This window comes from Mobula birostris, chromosome 5, assembly GCF_030028105.1.
Source record: "Mobula birostris isolate sMobBir1 chromosome 5, sMobBir1.hap1, whole genome shotgun sequence".
Classification (NCBI taxonomy): domain Eukaryota; kingdom Metazoa; phylum Chordata; class Chondrichthyes; order Myliobatiformes; family Myliobatidae; genus Mobula; species Mobula birostris.
The window spans coordinates 62,623,858-62,648,258 of NC_092374.1; the positions used below are offsets into that span (position 1 = coordinate 62,623,858).

At 42.1% G+C, this 24,401-nt stretch overlaps 1 protein-coding gene across 1 annotated transcript in view; it reads left to right on the top strand.

The window, feature by feature from the left end:
- musk (muscle, skeletal, receptor tyrosine kinase) overlaps positions 1–24,401 on the top strand; it is a 181,434-nt gene that overhangs the window by 4,650 nt on the left and 152,383 nt on the right. The window contains exons 2-3 of the mRNA XM_072258156.1: positions 9,956–10,082; positions 20,752–20,903. Of these exons, the coding sequence (XP_072114257.1) occupies positions 9,956–10,082; positions 20,752–20,903 (279 nt within the window). The remainder of the gene's footprint in view (positions 1–9,955; positions 10,083–20,751; positions 20,904–24,401) is intronic.

Below are 24,401 nucleotides of genomic sequence, written 5' to 3' on the forward strand. Positions count from 1 at the left end.
TTGAAAGACATTCTGACATTGGACTCCAAGACAGAGGTCAACGGACGCTGCAGGGATCTTCATAGCTGTAAATTTACTCTCCCTCTCAAAGCGTGCATACAAGGCGCTGAGCTCATCTGGGAGTGAACCATCACTAACATTCATGTCAGGTTTCGCTTTGTAGGATGCAAACCCCCCTGCAGAGATGCGATTCTGGAATATTGCGGGTACTATCCTTCAGCTAGGGTGTTGAACTGAGTTCAGACTGATACCCATTTTCTTGTGCAGATCTAAAATGCAAGAACATTGAAAAAGTTGTAATCAATGCCAATGCCAAGGCTCCCTTTTCAGCCTTTTTCTGTGATTCCTTTGTGAAAGGAGAACAACATTGTAATTATTGAATTCAGAGAGTAAGATAATGTAATCTTAGATTATGTTACCATTAAAAGGAGGACATATTACAAGTCTAAGATGACTTAACAGTGAATGTCTCCTTGACTTGATGAGGTTCATGCATGGTAGGGGTAGAGATTTCTGGGGCCCTGACAGACATTTTTAAGATCTTTGTTGGTCACAGGTAAGATGTATATTGGAATATAGTAGAGTGGTATCCTTATTTGAGAGAGCAATGAGGAAAACACTGGTAATTACAGGCCCATGAGTCTGACGTCAGTGCTTGGGTAACTTTCTGAGGAATAGGATTAACATTTGGAAAGGCTGGAGTTAATCAAATACAGTTGGAATGGATTTGTTAGTGGGAGATCCCGTCTTATTAATCTGACTTTTTTTAACAAAGAAGTAATGAAGTGCATTAATGAGGATAGTGTGCTGGATGTAGTCTACATGGAATTTAGTAAGTCTTCGACAAAGTCTGACATGAGAAACGAGTTGAAAATGTCAGTACTCATACTATTCAGGGTGAATTGGCGCACTGAATCCAAAATGTGCTGGTGTAGTTAGTGGTGATATAGAGTTGTTTTGTGATTGTGACCAGAGGTGTACCACAGCGATCGGACTGGAATCTGTATTGTGTATAATTGCGTTAAAGATTGGAATATGATTGTAAGAGGTATGATTGGTTAATGTGTAGATGAAACTAATTCATTTTGGTGTTGTTGAGAGTGAAGAGAATTCTCATAGGGTACAGAATGATGTTGGTCTGCTGTTAACATGGCAGAGCAATGGCATTTGGAATTTAATCCAGATTAGTGTGAGAGGATGTATGACAAGAGGACAGAAAGAAGGGTTGAACATCCACAATATATGTTAGAGCATTAGGGAGAATTGATAGCATACAAAAACAGAGCAATATACAAGTCTGAAAGTCTTTGAAGGTAGTTAATATGGTGAATAAGGTATATGGTGTTCAGGCTTTCAATAGCCAGAAAAGGGAGCCTTGGCATTGACATTGATTACAGCTTTTTGGAGGAAGGCATTTTTGATCTCTACATTTAGTGTACAATGCTTCTTGACCTCTTTCCTAAGCATCCAGTGTGTCTTTAAGGCTACATCCAACAGATTTGATGTACTTCCGGGGCACCTTGGAGGCGATCTCATTGCAACACAGCTAGATAGATAGGATTAAATATTCCCGTTTCAGTCTGATACAGCTGAGAATCACAATTTCAAAGTCTATACAGTCAATAAAGATGTTTTAATGTAATTGAACTATCTATCATTGCCTAAAACTGATGGAAACAATGCTGATTGTGGCCATATGTCTCGTCAGACTCCCCGAAGAAAATGTGGCTGCTGATCAGGGATATGGGTGCGTTTAAGAAAATGGGGTTTCGACTCCCAATACTGATGACCTTGCTGGCAAATGTACCATCTGTAGGAAATAAAATTGAAGATCTCAAAGCTAGGGTGCTCTATCCATTAGGACATTAGGAATGCTTGCATCCTTTGTTTCAAGGAAACCCTGTTAACCCCTTCTGTACCGGATGCAGTGAATCAGGTTGCCGGGTTCACTATACACCATCAGGATAGGACTGTAGAGTCTCACAGAAGCAGTGACTTCTCATGATCATCTCCTCTTGGTGCACAAATATATCAGTGTTGTCCCAATTCTGCTCCCCAGCCCTGGAATATCTCATAATTAAATGCAGTCCATTTTAGCTGCTGTAAGAGATTTCAGCAAACATTTTGTTAGCAGTGTACATTCCACCTCAGGCCAAAGTCAAACAGGCTCTAGATGATCTGAGCAATGGGATCAACATGCACAAAACAGCACACGCTGATGCCTTCACCATCATTTTGGGTAACTTTAACCAGGCCAGCTTGAAAAAGTCACTAAGTAATTACCATCAACAAATCATTTGTAGTACCAGAGGAAACAACACACTGGACTATTGTTACACCACCATCAAGAATGCCTACCATGCGATTCCATGCCCTCACTTCGGGAAGTCTGATCACCTGGCTGTACTTCTACTCCCTGAGTATAGGCAGAGACTGAAGACTGCAGCACCGGTAGTGAGGACCAAGAAGGTTTGGACAAGGGAAGCACAGGAGCACCTACAGGACTGCTTTGAATTGGTGGACTGGATTGTATTCAGGGATTCATCTTCGAATCTGGATGAGTATGCTATAGTTGTTCCCAACTTCATTAAAACCTGTGTGGATGAGTGTGTGACTACAAAAACTTTCTTTAGATTCCCAAATCAAAAGCCAGGAATGAAGCAGGAGGTTCGTCGGCTGCTGAGGGATAGATCTGCGGCATTTGAGTCTGGTGACCCAGGTCTGTACAAGAAAACCAGGTATAACTTTCAGAGGGCTATTTCAAGAGTGAAGAAACAATTCTGAGCGAGGTTGGGGGCAACATCGGATGCACGTCAACTCTGGCAGGCTTTGCAGCACATTACTTCCTGCAAAGCGATATCTAATAGCGTGATTGGCAGCGAGGCTTCACTACCAGATGAGCTCAATGCCTTCTATGCCTGCTTCGAAAAGGAGAATATAACTGCAGCTGTGAAGGTCCCTGCTGCACCCGATGACCCTGTGATCTCTGTCTCGGAGGCCAATGTCAGGCTGTCTTTCAGGAGGGTGAACCCTCGCATGGCAGCTGGCTCCAATGGAGTCCCTGGTAAGGCTCTGAAAACTTGTGGCAACCAACTGGCAGGAGTATTCAAGGACATTTTCAACTTCTCACTGCTTTGGTCAAAAGCTCCCACCTGCTTCAAAAAGGCAACAATTATATCATTGCCTAAGAAGGCAATTATACCAGTGTGAGCTGCCTTAATGACTGTCGTCCAGTAGCACTCCCATCTACGGTGATGAAATGCTTTGAGAGGTTGGTCATAGCTAGAATGAACTCCTGTCTCATCAAGGACCTGGATCCATTGCAGTATGCTTTTTGCCACAATAGTCTACAGCAGATGCAATCTCATTAGCTCTTCACACGGCCTTGGATCACTTGGATGATACAAACACTATGACAGGATGCTGTTCCTTGACTATAGCTCAGCGTTTAAGACCATCATTCCCACAGTCCTCATCGTAAGCTACAGAACCTGGGCCTCTATACCTTCCTCTGCATTTGGATCCTTGACTTCCTAACTGGAAGACCACAATCTGTGCGGATTGGTAATAATATCTTCTCTTCGCTGTGATCAAGACTAGCACACCTCAGGGGTGTGTGCTTAGCCCACTGCTCTACTCCTTCTATACTCATGACTGTGTGGCTAGGTATAGATCAAATTCCATCCATAAATTTGCTGATAATACAATCATTGCTGATAGAATCTCAGATGGAGATGAAAGGAGCGAGATATACCAGCTAGTTGAGTGGTGTCACAGCAACAACCTTGTACTCAATGCCAGTAAGACAAAAGAGCTGAATGTGGACTTCAGGAAAGCTAAGACAAGGGAACACGAACTAATCATCATAGAGGGTTCAGAAGTAGACGGGTGATTCCTGGGCTGGATATCGTGCTCACTTAAGGTGAAGTGTTTTCCATAGCCTCTCCTTTCCTAATGTAGAGATCACTGCAGGACCACTGTCTGGCTTGCCATGCCGGAGGTTACTCACATATGGCCTCTCCTACACTACTGTGTCCATAGCAACGCCTTCTCAAGGTGGCCTTGTTCTTGCTGAGTTTGCTATGTCATGGCATGCCTGAGTGTCCAGAGGTTATAACTGGGTGGGCAGGCTGGGCTCGTCAGCCTTGACCGGCAGCCAGCCAAGAAGAAGGACAACTCCAGTTCCAAACCTGGGCAGATGAGACTTGTTAGCCTTGCCAGGCAGTCTGCCTAGGAAACAGAAATCTCCACTACTCAACCTACAGCCGTGCGGTGGCTGCAGTCGTCGCAGCTCGCCGCGCCATTGTGGAACAGCTCGTAGCCTAGAGTGTGGAATCAGCCTGAGTACATCCATCCTCACCATAAACCTATGCAACGCAGGTGGAAAGAGAAAAGTCCTACACCGATGGAGAAGGGGCACCTCTACAGTCACCAGCGATCGTGCCATCGCTCCTGAGGACTCTCTTCCATCCTGATCTTCGCAAACGAAGAGCCAGCCATCATATACTTACTGATTTAGTTATTTTTTTCTTTCCATATTATCATGTATTGCATTGTACTGGTGCTGCTAAGTTAACAAATTTCACGACACATGCCAGTGATAATAAACCCGGTTCTGCTTCTGTTTCTGAGAAAGTATTACTTAGCTGGTGCTGCAATTTGCTGTTCTGAGGCATTAATTGCCAAAATGTACATAAATTACAATCTCAGAATTAACGCAGAAAACACATCTGGTGAGACACTTCAATATTAACCTTGGTAGAGGATCTGTTGGCGGGCACCTCATCTACATGGGAGCATTGGGCACTTGGACCCAATGGGTATATCTCAGGTGCCTACTTGCCCAAAGACTAGGAGCTTCAAATTCTATCCCTTTGTCCAATTATTCTTTGCCCTTTGTAATGCCCTCCTACTTGCACCACTAGTGAGCTGACATCTAAAGGCAGATATGCCACTTCTCAACCTATAGCAACATGATCCTGGGTAGGATTGAAGCTGGGAAATCTCAGCACAGGAACATCCAGCCACACAAATTCTCTACCCACTAACCGAGACGGATGGTCTTTGACAAAGCCCAAGGGTCTCTTTCTGCGCTTGGTGATTCTCACAGGCTTGGTGTCAACTGAGAATGGCAGAGCTAAAATATTTTCTAAACCAGCAGAGATATAGAAATATGACATCAAGGTGAGTAGTGGGGTTAGGGTGTTGTCTATCTGAATGGCAAAGTAGGCTCATGAGTGTGTAGGGTCTAATTTCATTGTCATGATCCAGGAAACGCCAATGGGTACAGGCCGTATTAATTGTGATGTCACTCAGTGTTAGCTGTTGCCACAGAAATATTAGGTTTATGGTCTAACTAATGATGTAAATATCCATTCTCTGCTCCCTACAGGATGCAGGATACAGCATTCCTGAAATTCTTAGCAATTCCCTCAATCTGAGGGATGAGTGGAAGAGGAAGACAAATTGGATCTGCATGAACAAAAAGGGACATGAGAAATATGGCAGAGGCTTAAGATATGACTTGATGCAGTTCAGGAAATCCCAGAAGCTGAAAATATAACTCTTTGTATCAATTATGCCAGCAAAAAGTGTGAATTCATTGCAGTCCACTCAAATGACCTCAACAACATGTACAAAAATCATTACTAATATAATGCAGGTGCACTGAGATTAATGAGAGAGGGGGGGAAGAGAGAGAAAGACAGGGCTAGAGAGAGAGAGGTAAGAGAACTCTGCAAAGGATTACCATCAGAATAGGCTGATTGAGCTGAATAGCCTGATTCTCTGCAGTATATTGCATGCAATTCTGTAAAAATAAAGAATTAATTACTGTATAAATACTTGATGCACATTCTGAAACTTTCCAAGTGTGGAAGAAAATGCATTTGGGAGTTATGTTAGGTGTTAGAGGAAAGGGAACATTATCCAGATATTTAAGAGCAAAAGTGAGAAATGTAGTGGAAATTGTGTAGATGCAAACAGGAAGTTTCAAAGGGAGATAGACAGATGAAGTCACCACACAAAACTCTGGGCAGATGGAGCACAAATGGAGAAATGTGAGGTCATTCACTTTGCATCCAAGATAAATATACTGGAATATTTTCTTAATGGTGAGAGTTAAGGAGCTGTGGAAGAGCAACAGACTTTAAACATCCAGGTGTTATTTCATTCATTCAATAGATAAAAGCATTGTTGGCAAGGCCACATTATTGTCCATCTCTAATTGTCCAGAGACTTGGAGGCTTGTTGGGCTATTTCAGGGGGCATTTAAGAGTCAAACACAGAGCTGTGGGTCTGGAGTCTTTACAGCCCAAGTGGACGGCAGATTTTTTTCCCCAAAGGACACAATGAACCAGATGTGTTTTAACAACAATCTGTCGTTTCAAGGTCTCCATTACAGATAATAGCTTTCTAATTCCCAAATTTTTTCAATTATCTGAATTCACATTCCCAGTTGTCATGGTGGAATTGGCACTCCTATTCTCAAACTGTTAGCTCAAGCCTCTGCAGAACATCAAATCACAAATGCTAGCATAAAACTGATCAAGCCTGGGACACTAATGACTAAAGTCTAAAGCACAAGCAAAAAAAAAAATTGAAGGTTGTTTTAATTTGAAGATTTTTACATGTTAAATAGTCTAGGACACAGAACAGGCCCTTCAGCCTACAATGTTTTGCCGAACCAATTAATTAGTAATCAAATGGCTAACTAAACTCATTTCTTCTGTCTACACAATGCCCATATTCTTCCATTTTCATCACATTCATTTGCCTATCTAAACAACTCTTAAAAAATCTCTAATGTTTTTTGCCTCTACCCCCACCCCAGGCACCGCATTCCAAGCACCCACCACCCTCTGTGTAATATACTTGCCCTCACATCTCCTTTGAAATTACCCCCCTCACCTTAACTTAGACATTTCAACACTTGGAAAAAGATGCTTCCTGCCCACTCTATCTATGCCTCTCATAATCTAGAAACCTCTATCAGATCTCTCCTCAGCCTCTACCTCTCCAGAGAAAACAACCCAAGTTTGTCCAACCTCTCGTTATAGCACATGCCCCCTAATCCAGGCAACATCTTAGTAAACCACTTCTGCACCTTCTCCAAAGCCTCGACATCCTTCCTATAATGGGGTGACCAAAGCTGTATGCAATGCTCTAGCTGTGGCCTAACCAGAGTTTTATAAAGCTGCAACATTAATGTAGATTGTTACTGGTTCTGTGGCCTCTTGACTGTATTTTCAGAGGATAAATTGAAAGATTTTGACAGTGATTCCTCACAGAGTTCAATAGCAGGTCCATGAAACCAGGGGAAACTGGAACCAGGCAGAAATGCAATCCATGTTAGAGAATTCCAGGGCCTTGGTTTGGTGGTTGCAATGACAGGTTAAACAGCTGGTGATCCCTGCCGTTACACTGCAAATATGCAGCAACTTCCACACTAAACGTTTTAGCTTCTTCCTCTTTGCCATCAGATTTCTGAACAGTTCATGAACTCATGAACACTACTTCGCTATTCCTCTTTTGCATTATTTACTTATTGTGACTTCTTGTTTATTTTATCTTTCTGGTGCCAACAAACAACAAACGTCACAACCTATGTCAGTGATCATGAGCATGATTCGAAAAACAGAGTTGAAAGCCCAAGATCATAAAGTTACTCATTGATTTGGTCATGGCTGCCTTCACTAGCAAGATGAATTGAAAAAACTTTCCCAGTAATGAATGGGCAGTCCTTTATCCCAAAATGGTATCCTCTCCAGTGAGAAGAGACAGTCTCTCAGCATTTTTTCTGACTGTGCCTCCTAAATAAGTGGTCTCAACAACTACCCAGGAAGGACAAGTGCAGATGCACATGGAACGCCTCTCGGTTTTCTTGCAAGTTATGAGGCTTCTTGACTTGGAAGTACTGGGCTCTCATTCTTCATTATTGGACTTAAATTCTGGAATTCCGTACACAACCGTGCTGGAAAGATATCCACTGGAGGACTGCAACACTTCCAGAAGAAGTTCATCATCACCTTCTCAACTGAGAATGGGAAATAATTGTTGGTATTGACCCTGAAGCCTTCATTTAAAAAATAAATCATTTGGGGGAACTGGGTGCTATTGACAAAGTCAGGGCATGCACAATTAGACTGCTTGAGGAACTTAGCTGGGAGGAAAGGAGTCGTCGACATTTCTAGTCAAAACCCTGCAGCCTGGTTTTGATCCAAAACATCGACAAGTCCTTTCCTCTCGCAGATGCTGCTTGACTTGCTGAGTTCCCTGTGCAGATTGTTTGCAGCTCCAGATTGCAACATCTGCATTCCTTTGTGTCTAGTATGTACCGTCTATCTTTAATTTCCCTTAGTGAGTGCCTTCTTGAAGCACTGTAGTCCTTTTTGTGAAGGTACTCCCACAGGGTATATAAGAGACTTTCAGCAGTAAGACCCCACCACTCTCCCTTATTTATTGTAATGAGATACCTTCTCATTATTCTAAACTGCAGTAAAAGGCCAGTCTTACTCAGTTTCTTTGCATTGATGAACCCCTCCACCCTCTCGTCCCAGGAATCAATCTGATAAACGTAAGCAATGTTGTGTCCATGTGAGGGGATGTGGCGCCAGTTTAGTGTGTACTCTATGCCATTGATCCCTGGGTGCTTATTGGTACTTTGCACAAGTACTGCAGAACAAGTGCTCCAGAAACGTGTGGGTCCATTAGTGAAGTGCTAATCTTTCCACTCCTCGCCAAACCATAAAGTTCAAGTATTTCCCTTAAAAAAATTCCTCCATTTGGAAAAGGAGCTAACAAAAATAAATTTTGGATCAATTAGAGGTCCATGAATATTATCATTAAAAATCTGAATTTTTGCTCATTTGGGAAGAATTTTATAAAGTATTAAGTTTAACCTCATGGGATTTTGCCCTGTTTATACACATGAAAACCATATGCAATATAAAGGATTTCTTTCTTTCCGTTGTGACTGCTAAAAAAAAAAAATCACTGAACTCCTCAGCTGTTAAAATAGTCTGCTCTTGGTTTGGAGGCTAAAGTTTACAGACCCAGGAACAGACTGAAACTAGGTCTAATGTTTTCATATACAGGTGTTTCTATAGCCTGCAGCATTGTTGAGGTAGAGTTCAATAGGGTTGCCTTTTAAGTAGTTTGAATCACATGGTTTACTCTCAGTAACCTGGTACCTACAATGTTCTGGGTGATACCTACTTAAGGCATGAATACAATAAATGAGAGACTAAATACAGTATAATCTAGCCTTTATCACATATTTCCATTAGATCATGTGTTACATGAAATATATATCTATAGTTGCCTCCACCCTTACAAATTTTTCCATTTTAACTGCTTTGCCAATTCTGGCCCGTTCCTCATCTCTAATTTTAATCGCTTTACCAATAACAGCTCCCTAATACCAGGGCCCTAACTTTTGGAATTCCCTCCCTTTGCTTCTCCCTGTCTTTAAGAATCTCCTTCAAATCTACCTCTTTGACCCAGCTTTTAACCTGTCCTCTCTTTTTCTGACCCATTATTCTCTCTCTGTCACAGTAGCGCCATAAGGCACCTAGAATACTTCATTAAAGGCATATGAAGTATATAAAAGTTGTTATTCATAACATTTAAAGCTGTGATTTGATGGTTTTTAATTTGGACCATGAATTTCAGTCTTCCAGCTTGCCATAGGAACTTTTTAAGGAGACCAAATTACTTTGTGGATTCTCCAAGATCTATGTTAGAGAAGGAACTGTATGAAAGTTTCGAACTACAGCAATTATCTTGTGCCATTTTTGGTGTAAAATGGCTGGCTTTAATTTCATCTCATTTTAACCTGACGATTTCTTAGACGTGAAAGGAAAAGGGAAACAAAGAAAGGCATAATGATAAAAATTTCAGATTTGCTGCCAGATGAGTTGAACTGTAACTGCTGAAAATGTTTCTAATCTCCCAGCTCCACAGATCAGCAGCCCTTTGGAGACAGTGGATGCATTGGTTGAGGAAGAAGCCTCTTTCCTGTGTGCGGTGGATTCATATCCAGCAGCCGAGATAACTTGGACCCGTAATAATATTCCCATAAGGTGAGATCACTCTTATGACTGAAAGGAGCAGGATTTGGCTTAACTCACAGGATAACGGTAGAACAAAGTTGCGTGAGAGTCAGACTCTGGCCTATGCAATTCTTGTTTTCCTTGAGATTGGGTTGCAACCCAGGGGTATCCTGAAAATGCTACCATTGAGAAATAGGAGCTGAAATAAGCCTCACAGTTTCTTGGCCTGCTCTGTTATTCAAAAAGATCAAGTGATCTTTGACCTTCTTCCCACATACCTCCTCCCTATCCCCATGTTAGTTAGCTTCTTTTATGCTCAGAATTCCAAAATGTGGATATACTTAACACATGAGCATCAGCACACCCTGGAATTCCAGGGATTTATAAACATTCTGCTTATCTTAGTCTTCAATAACCAACACAGATATCATGTCTCTAGCTCTACACACTACAGCCAAGAACTGGTCATTTGGCACATGCAGTTCTAAAAATCTTATTTTTTTTAAAGGAACTTACCTGTCATTCTTCTAAATTGCCAAGAATAGGAGTTTTTCCAACTCAAATCTCCTCAAAGTATAAATTTTGGATAGCAAAAAAGGATATGATAATATTTTAAAGTTACAGGAGCTCTTTTACTGACAATTTCTATTCTTTCTCCGGTATTCAACATGAAAAGGGAAAATTACAGGGTTGCAATTATAGCCTTAGAACAGTATAGCATGGGTGCAGGCCTTTTGGCCCAACAAACCTATGCTGACTACAGTGGCCAGTGTAACCTCTGAGGCAAGAAGTAGAGAAGCAAAGTGAAAAGTAAGCAAATAATTAATATGCAGAACAGTGTTGGGAATTTCTTGGAAATGTCCCTCCTGTCCTAAAGGGCACTCGTGTGCTGGAGCTTTTCTTCTGCAGCTCACTGAATGGATGCTGGCAGACCTTTCACCACAGTTAAGAATATCAAGATGCATAGTAGCATTCCTGTAAGGTGAGAACCCACAAGATATTAGGCCCTTGGATGACAGTCAAGAGTCAGAACTTGTGTCAAATTTCCCTTTCTAAATCCAGAGGGAAGGAAATGATCCAACGCACCAGAGAATGCATTTTTATTCTGATCTTTGCATTTGTCCATTATTCTTCCATGAAGGAATCATTCATTTTTGCCAATTCTTTCTGTTCTCATTTTTTATATTTAACTTCATCTTCAAGTGCCTTCTCTTTCCCCGCTTTTTAATGCAGAATCATTTAGATGTTGCCAGCTTTCATCCCCTGTGTGCCCTGAGCAGTCCTAGATTCTGCGATTTTTCCACAGCTGCTCTGGCATGTGCTCAGAATAAACCAGTCCCGTCAGTCACTGTGCAGGCAGACTCGTTAGGAAGGTGAGAGTTATTGTAAGGGTGAAAAGAGGACTGAGGTGGGGGGGGGAGGGGTAGCTTTAATGAAGTTGTCAGTTCATAAACCCTTCCTACCTTGGAGGTCAAGGTCAACAGATGAGTGCAGATGCCAAGACTAGCAGTCTCCAAATTTCCCTACTTCTTCACAGGTATTTGTGAGCGCGTTTGGTCTTGTTCAGCTTACTAAACAATTCCCTTTGCCTACTGAATTTCCCTTTAGCTTATTGGCCCTCTACACACTGGGTCCTGTTCCCACACACTATTCTGACTCGCTAGGGTCCTGGTTCCTGTATTCCCCTCCATAGTTCATGCACTTCCTTCCAACTCACCTTGAACCATACCGAGTTCACAGGAATATTTATTACTTTACTGCGCACAGTAAAAGTCCAACGATCCACATTCCAATTGCCTGCACTCCTGATGCTTCAGCCTGTGACTTAGCCTTTATAACAGCCGAGGGTCCTGAGTCCAGTGTCGGCTGGGAACAAGACTGTGGGCCGTGCCTGCAGATGATCCTGGGATTGGGCTCCGGAACACTGGAGGTCAGGATTGTGGGTAGTTTGTGGCCAGAATGGCCTGTAGGTCATTAGCTAGAAGGACAAGGCCAGCAGAAGCATAGAAATGCCGCCACATAGAAGTTGTCTCCTAAGCCACTTACCATCTTGGCTTGAAAATGTATTACCATTCTTTCACCATTGCTTGGTTACAATCCCTGAATTCTCTCCCTATCAGCATTACAGGTATTATGGATATACCCTTAAGCAGAATTATAGGTACACCCTTAAACGGAATTATGGGTATACCCACACCTCAAGGGCTGCAGAGGCTCAAAAAAGCAGCTCACCAAAACCTCTTCAAGAGTAACTAAGGCTGGACAATTAAATGCCAATTCAGTCTGCAAACCCTACCTCCCTTGAATGAATGAAAAACATTTGCTTCCCTCAGAGTTATTAGATTCACTGTAAAATGTATTATGGTACTGAGATGTTGCAAAAAAAGAGTAAAATAAAAATCAAACACCTTAAATTGTATTACTGACTGACATTAGAGGCAATATGCAGTGACCAATCAACTAACTGACACGCCACCATCTGAGATACTGGAAGAAACCAGAACACTCAGGAGATGCCTATTTGGTCACAAGGAGAATGTACAAACTTCACTTAGACAGCACCACGGTCAGGATTGAACCAGACTTGCTGGAGCTGTAAGGCAGTGGCTCAACTAGCCGCATTAATGCATCACCCTCTTATCACAGAAACATAGAAGAGTACAGCACAGGAACATGCCCTTCTGCCCACTATGTTTGCACTGACAATAATGCCCCTTTAAACTAATCCTATTGCCTGTACTTGATCTGTACCCTTCTGTCCCCTACCTGTTCATGTAGCTGCCTAAAGACGCTTGAAGATTTTACCCTGTCTCTGGCGGTGTCCTCCATGTGCCAATAACTCTGTGTAAAAAAACTTACCTCCCAAATCTCTTTTAAAGTTTCCCCCTCTTACCTCGAACCTGTGTTCTCTAATGTTCAACATTTCCACCCTGGGAGACTTTCTACCCTATTTCTGCCCCTTATATTTGGCCTGTCAGTGTGTGGGTCACTGTGGCAGGTGGGCAGGCCTGTCTGTCTCATGTGGTGTCCCTCTCAATCGATGAATGTCGGTGATATGGTAGGATGGTATCGTGGTCTGCGTTTATGGATTGCACTATTGTGTTTATTGTCTGTGGTCTTTTTCAGGCTTATGGTTTTTACTTTCTGTGCTTTAGATTGCCCATTCTTTTTCCATTTTGTTGAGTGAGGGGATGGTGCTTGGGGAGGGGTTGATGTTCTGTTGTGTTCTGTTTGTTTTTTTGTGCGAGGGAGGGTTTTTTTTGGGGGGGGGTCGATGTTCCTGTTCCATCTTGTGCAGGGAGAGAGGGGTTTAGGGGCTGATGAATCGTGATGCCGTTCTTTTATTGTGCAGAGGCGGGGGGTGGGTTTGATGTTTCTCTCTGAATGACTTTCATCTTCTTTCTTTGTTTCGTGGCTATCTGGAGAAGACAAATTTCAGAGTGACATGCTTTGATAATAAATAAACCTTTGAACCTTTAAACCTTTTCTTAATTTACAAAGTTCTATCAGGTTGCCCTCACCCTCGATAGTCCAGAAAAAAAAGCAAGTTTAACCTTCTTTAATGATTAATATACTCACCTTGCGGAACCTTTTCTGCACCCTCTCCAAGGCAACCACATCCTTCCTTCCCATTGCGTACAATCAGCACTGCACAGTATACTTCAAAATTTTATGCATTTCAATATGTCATCCAAGCTTTTATGATCAGTGCCCCAACCAATATAGGAAAGCATACTGTGCCTCTTCTTTACCATGTTATCCACTTGTGGCCATTTTCAAGGAGCTATGCGCTTGCATCCAACATATCTCTCTAGGTCAATGCTTCAACGGCTCCTGCCGTTTACTGCATACATAGTTTAGCTTTTGACTTCCCGAAGTACAACATCTCACACTTTATGGATTAAAATCCATCTGAAATATCTCTGCCCAAATTTCCAGTTGATATACATCCTGCTGCGTCCTTTGATAATCTTTCTCACCATCCACAACTCCACGTTGTTCTTGTCGTCTGCAAATGTACTAACTACACCAACTACATTTTCCCCAACATATGTTGTAAACAATGGAAGTCCCAGCACTGATCATTGTTGAACCATTAGTCACAGACGTCCTGTCATGACAATACCCTTCTCTGTCTTCTATGATAAAACCAATTTTAGATCTAGTTTATACTATTCACTATGAATTCCATGAACCTTAATTCCCTGGATTAGTTTACCAAGATGGTCCTTGTCAAATGTTTTGCTAATATCCATGTAGATAACATTCACTATCCTATCCTCATTAATCATCTTCATCACTTCCTCAAAAATTCAGTCAAATTTGTGAGATAGGACTTGACGGTACGAAGCCATGCTGAACATCCCTAATATGTCCATGTCTTTTCAAATTCAAGTAAAACATGTACCTAAGATTATTCTCCAATTACATCCCATCAGTAGCTTATAGTATCCTGGTTTGTTCATGTTGCCCTTCTTAACCAAAGAAAAATATCTTGTATTCTCCAGTCCCTCTGGCACTTTGCCCGTATGTAAGGAGGATACATTAATATCTGTCAAGGCCTCAGCAGACTCTTTCCTTATTTCCCTCAATAACCTGGGAGAAATCTCTTCAGGCCCTTTCAACTTATCCATCTTAATGTCTTTCAAGACAGCCAATACTCCCTCCTTCTGAATACCAGCATGCCCTAGAATATCAAAATACCCCTCTCTAATCTCACAATTATCCACTTCCTTCTCCTTAGTAAATACCAGTGCAAAGTGTTCATTAAGAACCTCACCCACTTCCTCTGTAAAAATATAAATGTATATATAACATACATAAAATACCTTGAGAGTCAGATTAATCCTACTTGACAAGGAAATTTCATGACACCTTTAAGCCCTCCTAAATTTTTGCTTGATTTCTTTGTAAGTCTCACACACCTTCCAAAGTTGCCAAGGAGATGATCAAATCTATTGGGTCCAAATCATGCAAGGAAGGATTACAGAAGGAAAGCAATGGATCAACAATGTGTTTCTCAAGAACAGTTACATGGGTGCCCAATAATTCCTGACCTAGTCACAGATACCCACATGCCATGAAAGAATAAATGTCACTAAGCAAGCAGAGAGCTACTGGAAGAAGCTACTGTCTCCATGAATCACTTCGTGGTATACGCTCAGAGAAGGTTGTGCAATAATGGACTTTTATTCCATAATTTTTTTTGTTTTTTTTTCTTTTGATGTGCCTTATTGCTTAATATTACTTGCAATTGGCAACAAAAAAAACAAGAAAATAACACATAGTGCTTTATGTGGAAATAACGGCGACTTATTATGTCATAAGCTAAATAAAACCATCTGTCGCACAGGTTGCACAGTAACTCCAAGTCTGATTTGGTGTAAAACAGATTGACAAGAATAACAGATCAAGAACTTGGGTGTTATAGAGTCATAGAATAACATAGCATAGAAACAGGCCATTCAGTCCAACTCATCCACGCCAACCATGGTGCTTTTCAAGCTAATCTCATTTATCTGCATTTGGCTCTTACTTCCCTAAGTACCTCCTATCCACCTACTATCCAGATGTGTTTTGAACGTTATTATTTATGTCTTTCAACTTCTAGCATCATTAAAGAATCAACATCATGAAATTGCTATTCTAGAACAGGGAAGGGTGAACACAGTTCATTTGGGGTCTGCAAAATTCAAATAGATTTGGTAGAATGGAAGTAAGTTCTACTTGTCAGATTACCTAAAACAAAAAGGGACAAGCACTCACACATCCCAAAGGGAAACTAAGAGGAAGCCTTTTGCTCAAATGGCTACGGGAATTGGAACTTACTCCCACAGAGAGTGGCTGGGGCAAACAACATTGATGCGTAAGGGAGGAAAGAATGGTAGGAGATGCCAAGAGGAAGAGATGACACAAACTGGAATTAAATGAGATTACAGATTAGAAATAGGCCGTATAGTCCAAATGGTTTGTGCTGATGTTTATAATCCACATGAGCCTCTCCCACCTCGATTCATCTCTGCTCATCACCATCTTCCTTTTTCCCTCATGTGCTTATCAATCTTCCACAGAAATCCATTTCTGCCATTTGCTTTCACAGTGCTGTTTGGTAGGGAGTTTTGGAAGCTAGAATCAACGATGCACAAGGGCTGGTATTATATTTCCCAAGTCAGGCTGGTGCATGACTCGGATGAAAGCTTGCTGCTGGTGATTCATGCCCCTACTGCCTTTGCTCTTCTTGGCAATAGATGGCGATGATTTGGGAGGTGTTGCCAGTCACATCATAGTGCGTAACTGCATTCTGTAGATGGTATACACTGTAGCCACTGTGCACAGTCAGGAAACACACATCAAAGTTGCTGGTGAATGCAGCAGGCCAGGCAGCATCTCTAGGAAGAGGTACAGTCGGCGTTTCGGGCCGAGACCCTTCGTCAGGACTAACTGAAGGAAGAGATAGTAAGAGATTTGAAAGTGGGAGGGGGAGGGGGAGGGGGAGATCCGAAATGATAGGAGAAGACAGGAGGGGGAGGGATGGAGCCAAGAGCTGGACAGTTGATTGGCAAAAGGGATATGAGAGGATCATGGGACAGGAGGCCTAGGGAGAAAGAAAAGGGGGAGGGGGGAAAAACCAGAGGATGGGGAAGGGGTATAGTGAGGGGGACAGAGGGAGAAAAAGGAGAGAGAGAGAAAGAATGTGTGTATAAAAATAAATAATGGATGGGTTACGAGGGGGAGGTGGAGAATTAGCGGAAGTTTGAGAAGTCAATGTTCATGCCATCAGGTTGGAGGCTACCCAGACTGAATATAAGGTGTTGTTCCTCCAACCTGAGTGTGGCTTCATCTTTACAGTAGAGGAGACCATGGATAGACATATCAGAATGAGAATGGGACGTGGAATTAAAATGTGTGGCAACTGGAAGATCCTGCGGACAGAGCGTAGGTGTTCAGCAAAACGATCTCCCAGTCTGCGTCGGGTCTCATCAATATCCTGGCACTTTTCCTTGTAAGTGGAACAAGTGCTACACATGCCCTTACACTTCCTCCCTCACCACCATTCAGGGCCCCAAACAGTCCTTCCAGGTGAGGCGACACTTCACCTGTGAGTCGGCTGGGGTGATATACTGCATCTGGTGCTCCTGATGTGGCCTTCTATATATTGGTGAGACCCGACATAGACTGGGAGATCGTTTTGCTGAACACCTACGCTCTGTCCGCCACTTGTTAAGCACTGTCGGGAATGACTACTACCACTTTGCTGATGATTGACAGGAGACCAATTGGACAGTAAAGACTGGACTAGATTTGTCCCACTTTAATTGGTATTTGTTTATTATTGTCCTATATAGTGTTGGCAAGTGGCCAAGTGGTTAAGGCGTTCATCTGGTAATTTGAAGGTCGCTAGTTCGAGCCTTGGCTGAGGCAGCGTGTGTGTCCTTGAGCAAGGCACTTAACTACACATTGCCCTGCGACAACACCGGTGTCAAACTGTATGGGTCCTAATGCCCTTCCCTTGGACAACATCGGTGGCATGGAGAGGGGAGACTTGCAGCATGGGCAACTGCCCATCTTCCATTCAACCTTGCCCAGGCCTGCGCCCTGGAAACTTTCCAAGGCACAAATCCATGGTCTCATGAGACTAATGGATGCCTATTAAGATGTAGTGTGGTACAGGGAAGAGCCCTGCTTTGCATATCCTGCTTAACAAGATAAAATCCTATGGTGTTACAGGAAAGATACTGGTGTAGATAGAGGAATAGCTGACAGGCAGCGAGTGGGAATAAAGGGGCCTTTTCTGGTTGGCTGCCAGTGGCAAGTGGAGTCCCACAGAAGTCAGTATTGGGACCACTACTTTTCACATTGTTTGTTAATGATTCAGATAATGGAATTGACGGCTTTGTGGCAAAGATTGTGGATGATACAAAGATAGGTGGAGGGGTAGGTAGTACTGAGGGAGCAATGCAATTGCGGCAAGAATTAGACAAATTGAAAGGATGAGCAAAAACAGTGGCAGATAGAATACAGTTTTGGGAAATGTACAATAATGCATGTTGGTAACAGGAACAATAGTGCAGACCATTATCTAAATGGGGAGAAGGTTCAAACATCAGAGGTGCAGAGGGACTTGGTAGTCCTTGTGCAAGACTCCCAGGAGGTTAATTTACAGGTTGAGTCTGTGGTAAAGAAAGCAAGTGCAATTTTGGCATTTATTTCAAGGGGAATAGAGTATGAAAGCAAGGAGAAATGTTGAGCCTTTATAAGACACTAGTCAGGCCGCGCTTGAAATATTGTCAACAGTTTTGGGCCTCATGTCTCAGAAAGGATGTGTTGTCATTGGAAAGAGTCCAGAGGAGGCTCACAAAATTGATTCCAGGAATGAGGGGGTTAACATATGAGGAGTGTTTGGCAGCTTTGGGCCTGTACTCACTGCAATCTTGAAAAATGCAGAGGGGGTATCTCATTGAAACCTATTGAATGTTGAAAGGACTAGATAAGATGGATGTGGAGAGGTTGTTTCCTGTGGTGGGGGTATCCAGAACCAGAGGGCACAACCTCAAGATTGAGGGGCGGCCCTTTAGAACAGAGGTAAGGAAGAATACTTTTAGCCAGGGAGTAGAGAATCTGTGGAATGTTCTGCAGTGGAGGCCAAGTCCGTGGGTATATTGAAGGCAGAAGTTGATAGTTTCCTGATCAGCCGGGGCATCAAAGGATATGGTGAGGAGGCAGCTGTATGGGGTTGAGAGGGATCTGGGATCAGCCTTGATGGAATGGTGGCGCTGACTTGTTGGGCTGAATGGCCTAGTTCTGCTCCTATGTCTTATGATCTTATGGTCTTATGGTCATCTAAACAGGTCATTTCACAACATCAGTATCAGAATGCAGAATAATGTGTTGCAGTTACAGACAAAGTGCAGTGTAGGTAGATATTAAGGTGTATGGCCATGATGAGATGATGAGATAGATTGGATGGTTAATTCGTATAAGAGGTTGAGTCAATAGGCTTACAACAACAGGATAGGTGGAAAGAAGTACCCGATCAATTTCCCAATACCAAGGTAATTGCTGATGTTATAACTAAGCAGGATCAATGAAACTATGAATGTTCCGGATCATAGGTCCTTAGCACCACAGCAGGTTGTCTGGTCCCATTAACTTTGATGTATCCAGTACACTCGGTCACTCTGGTTATCACATGGAGTGACTGAAATGATGGGAGCCTAACTTCTCAGAAGGAGGTCCAGGTGGACCATCCACACAGCAATGTAGGTGGAACCGAGATAGAAATGATTAGGCCTTGCTGTTGATGCTCATTTGCTAGAATCAAATGTTGAGGAAAAAACATTAGTTGGAAGATCAAAGCAAGTACAGCCAATTTCTTCAAGCTTAATATCAGGGGTGAATTTATAATTCTAATTTAAGGCAAGGTTTGATTTAATTGTAGGACCGCAGAAGGTATTGTGGAGCTAACTCTATCTATTATACCTCCATGGACTCTCTAATAGAATTGTAGCTTCTCCTGGTGCTTTCTTTGCTCACTTCAAGTTTATATCAAGTTCCTTTTTCAGAAACCATTACCATCTGACTTGGAAATGTTGAGTTCTAGGTCACAATTTGATGCCTTTAATAGCAATTCCCTTTACTTTGTCTTTGCCAATGATATCTAGTCACCTCAGTCTACCAATCGAAAACGTTTCTCTCATCTTACACTTCAGTGGGATTGATTAGCTCAAAAAAGTTACATTTAATCTTTGCTGCTCTGATGTGAACTGTTGAAAATAAAACTAAAGCAAAATGAGTCTTACCCTGGTGAAACATCATATTGTAGTTATAGAATCATAGAGAAAAATGATATGGAATAAGCCCTTTGGCCCTCTGAGTCTGCAGCAACCATCAGCCACTTGGTTAGTCATCCGACATTAATCCCATCTTTTATCCTGCCATTTTTCCATAAATTTTCCCAAGATTCTACTATTCCCTTGTGACAATCTGGAGGAGGATCACAAGAATGATTTGAGGAATAGAAGACTTAACATATGAGAAGTCTTCAATGTTTCAGAGTTCATAAGGATGGGGGGGTGGTGGTGAGGCAAATCTCATTGAAACCTACTGAATACTGAAAGGCCTGGGTAGAGAGGATATTTCCATTAGTAGAAGATTCTAGCGTCTGAGGGCAGAGCCTTAGAATAAAGGGACATATCTTTACAAATGAGGAATTTCTTCAGCCAGATGGTAGTAATTTTGTGGAATTTTGTTGCCACGAAGGGCTGTGAAGGGCAAGTCATTAGGAATATTTAAGACAGAGATTGATAGGTTCTTGATTAGTGTGGGGGTTAGAGGGAGAAGATGGAAGACTAGGTTTTAAAAATAAAGCTATGATTGAATGATGGAGCAGATTCAATGGGTTGAATTACCTCATTCTGCTCCTGTGTCTTCTGGACTTCTGGACATTCACCTATCCACCATGAGAAATTAACAGTGGCCATTTAACTGATCAACCTGCCCTCTTTGGGATGTGGGAGGAGACCCATGCAGTATGAGTGCTACTCTAGATCAATATGTATGAATGGAGTAACTTTCTCTTGTCTATTTTATGTTATTTGTAGGCTTCTTTAAATAATCAGCTTCAAGCTGGAGACGTTTTTGTTCACGGCAACGATTTTGGGAATTAACCCTCCTTGACTATGCTTGTCACAATTCACAGACCCTTTGACATTCGCTACAGTACAAAAGAAAATGGCCAGATACTAACCATCCACAGTGTTGAAGATACAGATAATGGAGTGTACTGCTGCACTGCTAACAACGGCGTAGGGAGTTCTGCTCAAAGCTGTGGTGCCCTCCAGGTGAAAATGAGTGAGTCTCATACTTTTTCATCTAAACAGAGACATGTGAAATAGAAACAAAAACAAAGATGCTGGCAGAACTCAGCAGATCAGAAAGCATTTGTGGAGAGAAAACAGGGTTAAGAGTCTGGGTCAATGAACTCCCCTTAAGAAATGGAGAAGTGAAAGATAACTGAGAATTAAACTGTGGAGAGAGAGAGAGAGAGGGAGGAAGAGGGCACCAAAATGTTTATGTCAGGTGCAGAACAAAATTCTGAAGATAACAACCATTTTAAAAATCATTAGTTCAAATAAAACGACACAGAAAATAGAAACTGAGGGTACCTGTGAAAAATTGACATGTTTATTTGACATGGTTAGATTTAATATTAATCCTGCCTGTACCCACTGAGTTAACACTGGGATCACTATGGTAACCCTGGCCTGTTCTCTCCACCCTTCTCCTAATCTCTGTGAAAACTTAAGCTAAGATGATTCTTCACTTTTTCTGACTAAGGCCACCATATCCACAGATGCCACCTGACTGGCTGATTATTTCCAGACACCAGATGCTGGAGGAACTCAGCAGGCCAGGCAGCATCAATGGAAAAGAGTAAACAGTCAACATTTCGGGCCGAGACCCTTCTTCAGGACTGGAAAGTAAAGGGAGAAGTCAGCGTAGAAGGTGGAGGGGAAGAGAGGACTGGTTTCACCTATCACCTGCAAACTTATACTTCTTCCTAATGAAGGATCTTGGCCTGGAAACCTCAACTGTTTACACTTTTCCATCGCATTTGGAAAGATCAATTGATCTTTTTCCTCCGGCATTTTGTGTGTTACTTTGGATTTCTAGCATCTGCAGATTTTCACATATTTGTTATTATTTCCAATATTTTTCTGTTTTTACTAATTCCAAAGGGCAATATCTGGTACCATTTCTTAAACTTACATTGGAGATTCCTGGAAACTATAGCAGGTCAAAGACAGAGAGGTCACAGAGTGAGTGGGACAGAGGATTAAAGTGATAGGAAACAGGACTTCCAGCATCTGTGGGATTCTTTAAACCAACTGCTTAAAATCCAACTCACCTCTCACAAAAAGGCTTACGTGTACTTTCATAATGTTCCATCCATTATCAGATATGCTTTAATGCCAAGAAAGTGTACTCATTGTTGCAATGTAGGAGACAATGTGCTCACTACAAGCTCTACAAATGAGATTATAACCAGAACTTTGTTTAATCTGTTCGCTTGAGGAACAGGTATTGGCCAGTGATACCAAGGAGAAAACTACTGTTTTTCTTTGAAGTAATGCCATGGGATCTTTGTGGTTTTCCCAAGAGTCACAGCCAATCTTTAGTTTAGCATTTCACCTGAAACATGACAGGTCCAACAGTTCCACATCACTTCAGATGTCCCTTGTGTTGGGCTAGCGTTGTGTACTCAAGGCAATGGCACTTGATCTGAGAGATGAGAAACAGACAAGATGTTGGAGGAATTGAGTGTATCAGGTAGCATCTATGGAAGGAAATGGTTAATCAATATTTTGGGTTAAGATCCTTCATGTGGACTGAAAGGTAAATGGGAGAGAGCCAGTATAAAAAAGTGGAGGGAAAGAGTGGAGCAAGACGTGGCAAGTGATAGGTGGATCGAGAGGAGGGGATGATAGGCGATGGAGGAGATAAAGAATGGAAGTGGTGACAGAAACAGAGAGGTGACAGGTGGAAGAGGCCAAGGGGTGAAGATGAAGGAATCTGAGGAGGGGAAGGTGGAGCACGGAATCAAATGAGGGAGATTGGGAAGGCAAATTGGAACAGAGGGGAACAAATGGGAGGAGTGTATGGGTGTTGGACAGCTGGAGAGTGTGAAGAAGGGGAAAGAACCAGGTCATGGAGGCTGAGGTGAGTGTAGGAAGTACTGGGTAGATCAGGAAGGGAGAGAAATGGGACAGAGGAGAAGAAGTTCACTGGAAGGTGGAAATTTCAATGTTCGTGGGGTCAGGGTGTAGACTACTCTGGTGAGATGGGTAAGTTATTTGCTGAGATAGTATCACAATATTGAGCACAGTATCACTTCACTTTAGTAAAGTGAGATCTTCAATGAGTTGTTTTTTTCCTTTGTCTGGGACATTTTTTCTTTTAATTTTTTTTTGGTTCTTTCTAACTTTATCATGCCTCACAGTCCCTCCCTATGAATATTCAATGAGCAAACCTCAACTGCTAATAAGATTCCCCAGGGCAGCGCCAGATCTGCTCCTTCCCAGCTTTTCCTGTCACCTGTATTTTTTGGGGTGGTTAAATTTGAGAATTCAGAACATAGGGAATCAGGGGCATATGAAGCTTTGCTGAAATGTAGTTAAATGTGAGAAAAGAAACACTTTGGTCTTAGAATTCCTGATGTGTTGCTCATTATTTTGTGATAACCCTTTGCAATCTTGGTAAACAAGTTAATGCTTCAGCTGTAAGAGCACAACATTGTCAAGTGGACAAGATAACCATTAGTGGAATAGTTTTGCAAAGAGTCACCTGTGCACCTTGTTAAGCATCATTAAATATAATCAAACAATCACCGTTGGCTGAGTCTTCTGTCACTGAGGTCCTAATCTCTGGAATCTCTACCCAACACCTCTCTACCTTTAAGAATCAACTAAAAACATACCCTCAGCCTGCTTTTTTTAAGAAATAGAAGTAGACATAGGCTATTTGCTCCCTTGAGCCATAAATAACTTTTTGCCACTTACTCTCTTTTCTACATTAAGCCCCAAATCTCAAGAAGTTCTCTGTTAAACCTAGTGAGAAGTTATTTTTGTCAGGTGCCTTGAGATTTTTTTTTGCTCTCTTATGGTGCTACATATAAGGTTATTTCTCAGTAATGGGGTCCATTCACTGAGCTGTGGGATGCCAGTTGATCTCAGTCAATGAAAATGGTTGAATTGGCAATGCACCTTCTTCAGCACTTCAGAAAATGGGAGTAGAGAAATAGAGATTGGGAACTTCACTCCTGACTCATAAGCTTTGACCCCAAAGTCAGACAGGCCTGGTCTTAGTTATTGATGTTACTCCCAGAATTTACTGGCAAAGACATGAAGCAAGATGTCAAAAGCTGTTTGATATAAATGGTGACAAAAGAGACAGCTAAATCTGGAATTTGGACCATAAAAACAAACTGCTGAAGCAACCTAGCATGTCAGGCAGCATTTACAATTTCTTGCGTCTCCATTTACATTAAGCGGCTTTTGACATCTTGCCCACTGGCTACATTTCATGTGTGGACTAATGAATATGTAGACTACTGATCTGTCCAGATGAAGGGTCTCAATATAAATTGTTGATTACCCATTTCCCTCCACAGATACTACCTCACCTGTTAAGTTCCTCAGAAGTCTGATCTTTGATGTACATGGCATCAGTCACCTGAAAGGCTCAATACCTTTCTTCTAATTTCTCCTTTTCTTCTTTCCGAACCTTTTTCAATTATTTGTCTTCTTTGATGAGCAACGTTCTGGCAGTCGAAATAGCTTCGTCCTGTTT